The sequence below is a fragment of the Dendrobates tinctorius genome, unplaced genomic scaffold (genome assembly GCF_039654945.1).
Source record: "Dendrobates tinctorius isolate UK_male_01 unplaced genomic scaffold, ASM3965494v1 ptg000020l, whole genome shotgun sequence".
Taxonomy (NCBI): Eukaryota; Metazoa; Chordata; class Amphibia; order Anura; family Dendrobatidae; genus Dendrobates; species Dendrobates tinctorius.
Genome location: NW_027361688.1, coordinates 55,559,844 through 55,573,702, shown reverse-complemented (window position 1 = coordinate 55,573,702; position 13,859 = coordinate 55,559,844). Strand labels below are relative to the sequence as shown.

Sequence of the window (13,859 nt, the reverse complement as noted above, 5' to 3'; positions counted from 1 at the left end):
TTTATGAAGTGCTGAGCAAAATCCCTGCATATTGTGGGCACAAATAAATATTTGTGCACTTTTCTAAATCATTTATTATAATTTCTAATATGTGGTTGTTCAAAACATTTATAATAATTTGTCGTAAATGCAATACTGTATTTTTTGGACAATAAGATGCACTAAACCATAAGACGCACCCCAAAATTTTCAGTAGGAAAATGTGGAAAAAAATTAATGAGTCAAATGGGGGTCCGTCTTACAGTCCTGAAATCAGCTTACCCTGGGGGATCAGCAGTGCTAATGGAGCAAAGTCACAGGGGATGTTTGGTGGTCCAGCAATGATGTGACCCAGACTGGTGCGGTAGGTTCAGAGGTGCTAGGTGGTGCGGGGGCTCCACTGACATTTTGTGAAAGCCAGGAGCCCCTGAATATCCATTGCTGTGATGTAGTTATCTCAGGGAAATCCCATCTCAAGGCTGGTGCTGCAGGTTCGGTGGTGATCAGTGGTTTGGGGGCTCCGGGGACATTTTGTGAAAGCCCGGAGTCCCCACATTTCCATTGTCTCGATGCTGTGACCTCTGGGAAAATGGCCATCAGAGGCGGCATATGAGCAAACTGAAAACTCAGCAAAAAGATCTCGCCTCCAGAGATCTCAATCTGTGCATTCGTTGCCTCCTGCGGCCAATTTCCTGGAGGCCACAGCATCGTGGCAATGGAAATGCAGGGACTCCAGGCTTTCACAAAATGTCGCTGGAGCCCCCACACCACCGAGCACTGCTGCACCTGCCGCACCTGCCACACTGTGATGAGAGTGAGATCATCGCTTTGCAGCATTGGACCACGGGAAGAATCACCCGACTCCCGCTGCCATCTTGCTAATTGTAAGTACGGTATATTCCGACTATAAGACGCACTCCCGTTTTGCCCCATATTTTTTTTTGAAGAAAAAGTGCGTCTTATAGTTCAAAAACTACGGGATTTGTTTTTGGATACAGTTTTGACAAAAGTTATTCAAAAAGTCCTCATAAATGACTAATAATCAAACTGAAAATGTGTAAGTTTGTTTATCCCAAAGAGGTGTGCATTAAGAGGCAAATTTATCATTTGTATGTTTTTGCCACATTTTTAATAAGAATACATTTTGTCAGTATTGACAATATTTTATTTTTCTTTAACATTTAGACAGAGTAGGCTTATGCATGCTCGGAGTGAAAGAAAAAATGTTTGCAAATAATAACAAAGTCATTCTTTTACTTGCCAAGCAATTATGTCAATGTCTTTTGTTTAAACCTGCAGTATATGACCTTTTATTGTATTTTGTTATACATTTTGGGACAAATTATATTCCTAACATAAAGATGGAGTCAAGTTTATGTAAAGACAGATAAAATAGAACTGGGCTATCATGGTGCAAAAAAAAGTGCAATTTGACCCCTATTTTACTTAGGTGAATGTTTTTTTGCAATGTTGAAGATCAACAAAAGTTTTAATTCTTATTTCATAAATCAATAGTACACTTGAAAATAAGAAACTTTTCACAATATCTTATCAGACAATTCTGCATATTTCTCCTCCTGGACTGATCATTCATTATCAAAATTGTCAATTCACAGGTAAACTCTATTTTCAGTAAGACACAGTTTTATATTACTGAGATTGGAGTTGACAGTTGGTATTGATGGTCTGATCATACCACAGCTCCTGGCCATGGGAGGAAGCAAAAGAGTATACAGACAGGACAGGACATAATTGCAGTTCTTGCTATCTAGAAACATTTCCCTGATTGTTTGAATACAAGTTTATCATCAGAGAAATAATAATCTGTGATCACATGCTGTCTGCAGATTTTTTTGCTTCGTCCCTTGGCCAGGAGGTCTAATATGTTCAGACCATGAACTGGAGCAGCTCTGAATAGTTAGACAGGGGCACATTTATAAGACTATCTCACAACAGGAAAAGAAAATTAACACATACAAATGTGAAACTTATTTTTAATTCCAAAGTCAATTAATTAATTTATTTTATGGGCCATTTAAGCACTGAAGAAAAAATATTCAAAATATACAGTCAACAGTAGCTTTGGACAAGAGTTCAAAAAATTACACAAAAATAATACAACATCTACATTAATGAGAAAGTTAAAAGATCTTAGTTTTGAGATAATGGCAATTTATTTACTCAAGAGAAGAGAAAGGTAAAAGTATGAAATATATTCTCTTAATAAGTAAAAAATTTGTTTCACAATTATTATGTTATGTTTATTGCTTACTACTATTGATTTAAAGTTGACTTATATTCCCAATGTAGAGTAAGAATGAAACACAGAATGATGGTGAAATAGCTAGAATTCTAAAATGTTTAATTTTCATTTTACTATTATTAAGGCTATTAACATTGCCAATCGTCTCTATAGTTGATATCTATCTATCTATGATACTAAGATAATACTACACTTTATGTAATGATTGCAAGGATCAGCACCTAATGTTTAATTTTTGCAGAATTAGTGTTTTTTTACTTATACCTACAACCACATTTGTGTATTCATAAGGATTTTGGATTACATTTATATTTGGGAATTTTTAAACAGATGTCAGGTTAAATGATTTTTGCTTTAGATGGGAAAAAATTAAAGATAATGAACCTTTTAAATAATCAAAATAATTATTATTGTTATATTTTTTATGACATGTGCTGTATATATGCGGGACTGCTGGAGCTGCACTTCTACATATATACGGTGTGATGATCGTGTGGGCTCACATTGAACACCGCCATGATCAAATGCGGGTGTCAGCTAGCACTGATAGTGGGCATTTAACCCCTCTCATGCTGCTTTCAATAGTGACAGGGACATTGAGAGGCATCGCCAAGAGAAGTAGCTCCCAGCACTGTGCTGATGGTCTCCATGGTGACCGAAAGATGGCCGCTCAGAGCAGTAGCTGACAGTCCTCATTACCATGTGAGAGACGTTAATTTATTTTACTCATTTAAATAGCGCCAAAATTCCTCAGCACTTTACAGACATTATTAGCACTGTCCCTGACGGGGCTTACAATCTAAGTTCCCTATCAGTATGTCTTTGGAATGTTGGAGGAAACCCACGCAAACACGGGAAGAATATACAAACTCCTTGCAGATGTTGTCCTTTGAACCCAGAACCTCACTGCTGCAAGGTTGCAGTGCTAACCACTGAGCCACCGTGCCGCCCATCTAATGGCCTGCAATGCAAAAGCATTAGATCAGCCATCAGGGCAGAGAAAGTAGATGTCCCATCCTGGGACAATGTAAAAAAAGTTAAAAAAATTATTACAATTTGTAAAAGTATTAAAACAAATCACAAAATAAAGAACAAAAATGAAAAATATGAATCAAAAAAAGACATTTATTTATGGAGAAAACAAAATAAACAAAAAAAGTAAGTATATTTGGTATCACAGCGTCTGGAACAACCCTACCTATAAAACTGTCCCATTAGTTAACCCCTTCAGTGAAAATCATTAGAAAAATAAACAAAAGATGAGGCAAAAAATTATGCTTTATCATCAGGCCACCAACTAAAAAGTGGAATAAAATGCAATAAAAAAGATGAATATAAATAAAAACGGTATCTCTGAAAACTTCATCTAGTTCTGCAAAAAACAAACTGTCATACAGCTCCACCAGCAGAAAAATACTAAAGTTATAGGTCTCAGAATAAAGCAAATGCAAGAATATATATATACAGTGGGGAAAAAAAGTATTTAGTCAGTCAGCAATAGTGCAAGTTCCACCACTTAAAAAGATGAGAGGCGTCTGTAATTTACATCATAGGTAGACCTCAACTATGGGAGACAAACTGAGAAAAAAAAATCCAGAAAATCACATTGTCTGTTTTTTTTTCATTTTATTTGTATATTATGGTGGAAAATAAGTATTTGGTCAGAAACAAGCAATCAAGATTTCTGGCTCTCACAGACCTGTAACTTCTTCGTTAAGAGTCTCCTCTTTCCTCCATTCATTACCTGTAGTAATGGCACCTGTTTAAACTTGTTGTCAGTATAAAAAGACACCTGTGCACACCCTCAAACAGTCTGACTCCAAACTCCACTATGGTGAAGACCAAAGAGCTGTCAAGGGACACCAGAAACAAAATTGTAACCCTGCACTAGGCTGGGAAGACTGAATCTGCAATAGCCAACCAGCTTGGAGTGAATAAATCAACTGTGGGAGCAATAATTAGAAGATGGAAGACATACAAGACCACTGATAATCTCCCTCGATCTGGTGCTCCATGCAAAATCCCACCCCGTGGGGTCAGAATGATCACAAGAATGGTGAGCAAAAATCCCAGAACCACGCAGGGGGACCTAGTGAATGAACTGCAGAGAGCTGGGACCAATGTAACAAGGCCTACCATAAGTAACACACTACGCCACCATGGACTCAGATCCTGCAGTGCCACACGTGTCCCACTGCTTAAGCCTGTACATGTCCGGGCCCGTCTGAAGTTTGCTAGAGAGCATTTGGATGATCCAGAGGAGTTTTGGGAGAATGTCCTATGGTCTGATGAAACCAAACTGGAACTGTTTGGTAGAAACACAACTTGTCGTGTTTGGAGGAAAAAGAATACTGAGTTGCATCCATCAAACACCATACCTACTGTAAAGCATGGTGGTGGAAACTTCATGCTTTGGGGCTGTTTCTCTGCAAAGGGGCCAGGACGACTGATCCGGGTACATGAAAGAATGAATGGGGCCATGTATCGTGAGATTTTGAGTGCAAACCTCCTACCATCAGCAAGGGCATTGAAGATGAAACGTGGCTGGGTCTTTCAACATGACAATGATCCAAAGCACACCGCCAGGGCAACGAAGGAGTGGCTTCGTAAGAAGCATTTCAAGGTCCTGGAGTGGCCTAGCCAGTCTCCAGATCTCAACCCTATAGAAAACCTTTGGAGGGAGTTGAAAGTCCGTGTTGCCAAGCGAAAAGCCAAAAACATCACTGCTCTAGAGGAGATCTGCATGGAGGAATGGACCAACATACCAACAACAGCGTGTGGCAACCTTGTGAAGACTTACAGAAAACGTTTGACCTCTGTCATTGCCAACAAAGGATATATCACAAAGTATTGAGATGAAATTTTGTTTCTGACCAAATACTTATTTTCCACCATAATATGCAAATAAAATGACAAAAAAAACAGACAATGTGATTTTCTGGATTTTTTTTTCTCAGTTTGTCTCCCATAGTTGAGGTCTACCTATGATGTAAATTACAGACGCCTCTCATCTTTTTAAGTGGTGGAACTTGCACTATTGCTGACTGACTAAATACTTTTTTTCCCCACTGTATTTCTTTAAAATAGTTTTTATAGTGTAAAAGTGCCAAAACATTTAAAAAAAAGTATGGTATTGCTGTAATTATACTGACCCAAAGAATAAAGTTGCTTTATTAATTTTACCATACACAGAACGACTTAAAAAAGAAAAAAAAAGCAATTTTTGAATTGATGGTTTTTGTTCATTCTGCCTTACAAAAATCAGAAAGGGAAAAAAGTCATTTGCTCAAAAAATGGTACCAATGTAAACATCAACTCATCCTGTAAAAAACAAGCCATCACATGACTCTGTCAGATGAAATATAGAAAATTTATAGCTATCCAAAAAACCTTTTTTAGTTTTACAGCAGACAAACATAAAAAAACTAAATAAATCTTGTATTGCTATAATCGCACCGACCCGAAGAATAATGTCATCTAATCACTTATACCGCATGAGGAAGGGTGTAAAAATGTAAAAAACAAGTAAAACCAATTTTTCACCTTCGGTTGATTTGCTCATTCTGCATCCCAAAGATCACAGTAAAACTCGGCTCAAATTTATCTTGTGCTCTACGCTGAGCCCTTACACCGTTTCCGTGTAAATGTATGAAATACATGATTCAGATGGAACCCCAGCAGAAGATTCCCTTTATTGAGGCAGATGGAGGCATTGTGGATGTTGTCTGGCCTATGATCCGGCAGTGTCTGTCTTTTTAGGCGTACATAACAGCGGGGTCTGCCACAGTTTTTTGGCCTTCTGAAAAGAAATTCTGAGCAGTAGCAAGGCTGAGCAAGAGTAACTGCTGCCTCAATATAGTGAGTGACTCTCTCATGGGTTTCATCTGAATCACATCACTTGGAGATTTGGATGGAAACCCCACAACTGAACACTTGTAATCATGAGCTCTGCCTTCACCCTGTTCATTTTAACAACCATTCACTATAGCTGTGTTTCCTTCCTTTAGCACATTTTTTAACCAGGTGTATTTTCTCCCTGTATTGTTACCCACTCTTTTACCTCTATCGCATCAAATACAATTTATAGGATCTTGGTATCCTGACACACATGGCATGCTGTCTGCTTATGGTGTTTCCATGATAATTCATTGCTTGATTCAAAGAAGATTGAATCACAGTCTCTGTGCCTTATTGTATGATGTGCACATTTTATATCATTTTGTATTATTTTCATGTTGCAGTACCATCGCTATTATTCCTAGCTCATGAGACATACCATTGATTTGGGTGGCTATTAGCTGTATGGGAGGTGACCATATGTTATATTTCTGTGCCAAATTATCTCAGCTACTATTGGCTTTATTTCTCTTTTCCCAGATTCTCACCATGGGTCACTTTGAATACACATTGAGCTGACTTTATTTGTCAACATCGTCAATCTTAGTGTCATTCCATTTAATCTATTGGCATCGGTAGCTATCATCTAATAATATCTAAGTAATATCATCTACTGTACTTACATTGTGTATTACCATCTACGTATGGTTGTTTCATTATTGTGCATTCATGGGTGCAGCCATTTTACATGTTTTGTGGTTTCAAATCATTTTAGATTTCCTTATGCTGTCCATTTTTGTCAATAAAGCATACTTTCATTGAATATCAAAGTGTGCACATCTTATATGTATAGGCCTTTTCTTCTCCCTCCTTGATATTGCCTTCATATACATGATGTAGCAGCTTCATACTCGATATGCTCGTGATTTATGTTGATAGGTATTGCACCCAACCATTACTTTTACAAGTATTTCTACATTCATCAGAAATTGTAGGACAAATTTTGGTGCCATTTTTACACATTTCCTAGTTTGAAAATGTAAAATCTGAGGCTAAAACAAAATTGTGGCTTTCAAAATGTAAATATTTTTTCTTCACTGACCAATGGTACAACATTCTTTGACATACTTTGACATACCTGTGGTGTCAATATGATCCCTTCACTCTTAGATAAATATATTGAAAGGTGCAGTTTGTAAAATGGGATCACTTCAGTGAGGCTCTGCTGGTCTGTTACCTCAGGAGCTCTACCAATGTAACATAGCACCCTCAAACCAATCTAGCAAAATCTTAACTCCAAAATAGCATATCTTCCTTTCTGAGCCTTGCACTGTACCTCAAAAGTAGTTTTCAACCACATATGGGGTATTGGTGTACTCAGAAGAAATTGCACAACAAATTCTGGGGTCCATTTTCCCCTGCTATCCTTGTGAAAATGAAAAGATTTGGGCTAAAACAACATTTTTTCACAGATCAATGTAAAATTCTGTGAAGTACCTGTGGGTGCATGGTGCTCACCACACATCTAGATAAATTTCTTGAGGGGTCAAGTTTCCAAAATGGGGTCACTTGTGGGGGAATTCCAATGTTTAGGCACATCAGGGGTTTTCCAAATGTGACATGACACCTGCAGAACAAATCTAAGTTGCCAAACGTTACTCCCTCCTTTCTGAGCCCTGCCGTATGCCCCAACAGTAGTTTTCCTTCACATATTTGGTATTGGTGTATGCAGGAGAAATTCAGCAACAATTTTTATGGTGCATTTTCTTCTGTTACCTTTCGTAACATTAAAAAATTTGAGGTTAAAAGAACATTTTTGAGGAAAAATATGACTTTTTTATGTAACATTATAAACGTCTATGACGCACCTAGGGGTTAAAGGTGCTCACCACACATCTAGATACATTCCTTGAGGGGTCTAATTTCCAAAATGGTGTTACTTGAGCAAGATTTCCACTCTTTAGACATGTCAGGGGCTCTCCAAAATCTACAAGATGTCTAATAATTCTAGCAAATTTTGTATTCAAAAAGATAAAAGGCAATTTTTCCCTTCCGAGCCCTGCTGTATACCCAAAGAGTAGTTTTCCTCCACATATTGGGCATCAGAATACTCTGGAGAAATTGCACAACAAATTGCATGGTGCAATTTCTCCTGTTACTTTTATGAAAATAAAAAGATGGGCTAAAAGAAAATTTTTGTGTGGAAAATGTGATTTTTTTATTTTCACGGCTCAACGTTATAAACTTCTGGTAAGTGCCTGGGGGTTCAATGTGCTCAACACACTTCTAGACAAGTTCCTTGAGGGGTTTAGTTTCCAAAATGGGGTTAATTGTAGGGGGTTGCCATTCCTTTGGCACATCAGGGGCTTTCCAAATGCAACATGGCATCCGCTAATGATTCCAGCAAGTTTTGCATTCAAAAAGTCAAATGGCGCTCCTTCCACTCTCTGCTATGCGCCCAAACAAAAATTTTTCCCCACATGTGGGGTATCAGCATGCTCAGTAGAAATTTCACAATTCATACTGGGGTCCATGTTCTCCTTTTACTCATGTGAAAATAAAACAATTCGGGTCTATAGTAAAATGTTTGTAAAAAAAGGTAAAGGTTCATTTTTTCCTTCCATATTCCCTTAGTTCCTGTAAAGCATCTACATGGTTAATAAATTTATTGAGTGTGATTTTGAGGACCTTGAACGGTGCAGTTTTTAGATTGGTATCCAATTTGGGCATTGTCTGTCACATAGGCCCCTTAATGTCACTTCAATGTGAGGTGGTTTCTAAAAAATGGTTTTGTAAATTTTGTTGTAAACATGAGAAATCGTTGGTCAGCTTGTAACCCTTCTAACTTCCTAGCAAAAGGAGATGTTTCAAAAATTGCTCTGTTGTAAAGTAGATACGTGGGAAATGTTATTTACTAACTTTTTTCATGACAGATCTCTGATGTAATGGCATAAAAATAAAAAATTTGAAAAATGCAACATTTTCAAAAGTTTTGACAAATTTCATATATTTTCACATATAAACGCGAGTAGTATTGAAGAAATTTTACCTCTTTCATGAAGTATAATATGTCACAGGAAAATATCACAAGGATCCGTTCAAGCATTATAGAGATATTATCTCATAAATTGACACTGGTCAGGAAGGTGAAAATAGGCTTTAGCATGAAGGGGTATACAGAAACATAAACTAAAATTAATTCTACTAGTTCAATAGAAAAATAATCAAAACATGGCTAATGCAAGATGGGATTTTTCATTGTTGGGAAACTAACAATTATCCCTTTATAAAGTATATTTGCTTTTTATATGTTTTTTGATGATACTGTATTATGAACATCAAATATAAGAAATGTGTTCAAATTATTTTTAAAATAAAAGCTACAGACATACCTGATATGCAGTCTAAATATTTAGCACTAGATGGCACTCCTCACCAACGCATAGCAGGAAGGAAAGAGAAAATGCATTTCTCCTTCATTAAATGAAATTCTTGCAGCAGGGATTCCGGCCATGACAGATTTTTTTCCACAATTTCTTTGAGCTTCCACCAGCATTAGTGCCTTTACTACTGGACAAATCATCACCTCTACCTTCACTGATTTTAAGAAATGCTGAATCAGAGACAGGATTATGATGCACGGAGCAGGTTTGTCCATTTCTTCTTGTTACAAATATCGTGGGATGTGGTCCTGAGTCAGCTGCATTATATCATCCCTGAGGAATCCAAGCATGGCACCTTTGTTGGGAGAATTGCTCAGGATCTTGGACTGGATATAGGTGAGATTAATTCCAGAATGTTACATATTGTCTCTAGAGATGAGAAGGAATATTTCCAGGTTAATCTGCAGAATGGAATCCTGTTTGTTAAAGAGACAATAGACAGAGAAGTGCTGTGTCCAAATACACCCTTCTGTATAATTCCTCTGCAGGTGATTGTAGATAAGCCTGTGCAGATGTATCGTGTAGATGTAGAAATAGAAGATATCAATGACAATAGTCCAGTATTCTCCTCTAGTGTGACTAATTTTGTCATATCCGAAGTAAAACATGCAGGATCTCGTTTCCCATTGAAAATAGCTTCTGATCCAGATCTTGGAACAAATTCTATCACCAACTATGAGCTCAGTGCAAGTGATTATTTTGCTTTGGATTTCCAAAAATATATTAATCAAATCAAGTCATTGGAGCTTGTGCTGAAAAAAAATTTAGACAGAGAAAAGCAGTCTGTGCACAATCTCTCCCTTACAGCTTATGATGGAGGCAAACCAAGGCTAAGTGGCACCACACGTATTGTTGTTACTGTGGAAGACTTTAATGATAATGCTCCTGTGTTTGATCAGCCATTTTACCAATGCGGTGTTAATGAAGATGCTGTAGAAGGAACTTTAGTGTTTAAGCTGAATGCTACTGATCTGGATGTTGGGAAAAATGGAGAAATACTATATGATTTTAGCCATATGGTGTCAGGAGAGGCAAGGGAAGCATTCATGTTAGACAAGTATACAGGAGAAATAAGAGTAAAAGGTAAATTGGATTTTGAAACTGTTACTATGTATGAAATCCAAGTTGAAGCTACTGACAATGGAGATGTTCCTCATTTTGGACACTGCAAAGTTCTGGTGACTGTTATGGATGTCAATGACAACCCTCCGGAGATGACAGTGACCTCATTATCAGTTCCTGTTCCTGAAAATTCTCCTCAGGGGACAACAGTTGCCATCATCAGTGTCCACGATAGAGATTCAGGATCAAATGGAAAAGTCCACTGCTACATTTCTGAGCCTTCTCCATTTAAGGTAAATCCAGCTTTCATGAGTGATTTTTCTTTGACCTTGAATGGACCATTGGACCGAGAAGTGAAAGATCAATATGAAGTTACAATTACTGCAAGAGATGAAGGTTCTCCATCCCTGTCTACCTCAAAATCTCTGAAGATTGATATAAGTGATGCCAATGACAATGCTCCAAGATTTGTCCAATCAACAGACACAATATTCATTAAAGAGAACAACCCTCCAGGGTCTCATATATATACAGCATCAGCCTCAGACCCAGACATTGGGCAGAATTCATTTATTTCTTACTCAATTAAGGAGCGCACAATTGATGGAGTTCCTATTTCTTCCTACATTTCCATCAATCCAGAGAATGGGAAGGTTTTTGCTTTAGTTTCATTTGACCATGAACAGATTTCATATTTCCAGTGTCACATAAAAGCCACTGACGCTGGTCTACAAGCCCTTAGCTCCAACCTTACTCTAAACATATTCATTGAGGATATTAATGATAATGCTCCTACATTCACCACACTTCATAATGAAATAACAATCAAAGCTTCAAAGTCAGCATTACCGGGACACTTGATAACGAAAGTGAAGGCCGTAGATCTGGATTCTGGATACAATGCTTGGACATTTTACAAGTTAAAGGATCTTGGAGGATCTGGAAAATCTCAATTTACTATTGCACATCAGACTGGAGAAATCACTTTGAAACGGTCATTTACAGATTTTGATACTGATGAGTACAGATTGCATGTAGTAGCTCAGGATCATGGTGAACCAGTCATGACATCAGAGACACAAATCATCATATCTGTGGTGGAGTCTGGAGAAGAATTGAAGTTTGATAATCAAGAGACAAAGCGAAATGGTGATGAATTTTCTGATGCAAATGTTTACTTGGTTGCTGCGATCTGCATCATATCAAGTATTTTTCTAATCACTCTGATTGTGTTCACTGTGTTAAGATGGCAAAAATACCGAGATGAGGTCAATGAGCTAAAAGAAAATTACAGAATCTGCTCCAACACTGGAGGGAGCTGGATGTATTCCCAACACACTCAGTATAACATCAGTTCCAATTCATTTAGGCCTAAAAGTGACTTAATTGTCTTCACGCCAAATAACTGTCAGACACCAGGGAATGAAGAGCAAGTTAATTCGCAACCCTCCTTATTAAACTCCTCCTATAAGGTAAGATTGATGATATAAAATAATTTTAATTTTATGATGAAATAATATTTGGAAAATATTTTAGGTATCTTTTTACTTTTAATACTCAAAATGTATTTTGTTTTAAAAATATGTTAAAAGAAAATAAAGATAAAAGAACTGTAAACAAAAGCCTATATGACTGAATGCATACAAAGTTGGATGCTGTCGCAGCTTCATTATGTTTGGAAGCAAGAACATCTCTGTTTGTCCAAAGGATTGCAAAAACCCAATTTGGCAGGTGCAAATTTCTATTTATTAGGTGAATGTTTCCTTCCTTTCTCTACATTTAACATCAGACTTATTTCCTACTCACAAAATCTGGTACTTACAACCTTAGTGTTAAATTTTTTGAGAAAGGAATCAAGACTCTCCTTGAACTTGTTTAGTAAATTGACAATTGAAACATCGTTTGACAGAAAGTTCAAGAATTTAATCTTCTTTCCCCTAGATGAAGAAAATCCCTTAGATGCAATTTTGTCACAGATTCAGGACTAGACGTAAAAAGAGTATAATAAATACTGTACATCCATAGTTTTGTAAATTGAAATAAAATCGCTGCTAGTTGATGCGCACTGATCACTAAAGTTGAATTTTCTGTCCAACAATACCCCAAATTCTTTTTCAGTCAAAGTTTTACCTAGTGATTTTCTATTTTGGACATAATTGTACTTTTTTTCTTTCCACATGCATGGCTTTACTTGTACCTATATTAAATTTCAATTGCCACTTCTGGGCTCAAGTCTCCAATTTATCTAAATCCCTTTATAATAATAAATTATTAAATTACTATTGTCATTACCTTTCAAAACTTAGTATCAGCTGCAATTTTTAAAAATACATTCTTTATGCCTTTAACAAGGTTATCAATAAGAAATATTAAAAAGAAAAGGGCACAATACTGACCCGTGGCATCCCATTGTTAACCTTATCAAAGTGTGCACCAATAGTGACACCCTTTCTTTCATGTCATTGAGCCAATTATTAACTCAATTACCAATTTTCTCTAAGTCCCACTGTTCTCATTTTATGTACCAACATTTTATGCGGCACCATGTATAATGTATTTTACAATGCCAGATACACAATATCAACAGCTTTTCCCAGGTCCAGTCTGGAACTTACCTCCTCAAAGAAGCTGATCACATTACAGGTCTAGTGTCTTATAAACTAATGGTTATGAGGTTATATTTATTTAAATACCATAGGATAGAATTTTAAAAAAATAAATAAATTATTTTATCAACTATTGACGTCAAACTTACCATTCTATAGTTTTTATGCTTTTTAAATATTGACACTTTTGCTCTGTGACAGTCCTGTTGTACAGACACTGTTATTATGGAACAATTCATTGTTACATAAAATGGTCTGTCTAACAGATTACTTATTTTCTTTCGTACTTAGGGGCATGTACCATCTGAACCTAGTAATATGTCTACTTTAGCATTTTTGAGATGTTGCCATTCTTCCTGCTGGGTTAAGCAGCTGACAATTAAAGGAGAATTTGTTTTACCTAAGCAAAAATGTAATTTATCATTGGATTTTCCAGAGTAAATACTGTAGAGAAGTCATTTGTTAGATTGGCCTTTCCCACATCCTCTTGTTTCATTTAATTCAGATTATGTTGAGAGAGCCAACACTTTCTTTTTTAACCTCTTACTGTTTTTTTTTAGCAGTGAGTCTTTTTGTATCAATCATTAGGACCCTTTTGAGCACAATTTAATTTTCTATTTCTACTTTATACATTGATAATGCCTAGTAATTATAACTTTATATTAATTC

At 36.6% G+C, this 13,859-nt stretch overlaps 1 protein-coding gene across 4 annotated transcripts in view; it reads left to right on the top strand.

Annotated features, from left to right (window-relative positions):
* LOC141083678 (protocadherin alpha-C2-like) overlaps nt 1-13,859 on the top strand; it is a 564,749-nt gene that overhangs the window by 130,402 nt on the left and 420,488 nt on the right. Inside the window, exon 1 of one of the 4 annotated variants that reach the window (XM_073568064.1) lies at nt 6,794-12,056. The exons of the other annotated variants lie outside the window; for them this stretch is intronic. Coding sequence (XP_073424165.1) covers nt 9,690-12,056 — 2,367 coding nt within the window. The 5' untranslated portion in view covers nt 6,794-9,689. Of the gene's footprint in view, nt 1-6,793; nt 12,057-13,859 lie in introns of those variants that run through there. 4 annotated transcript variants of the gene reach the window in all.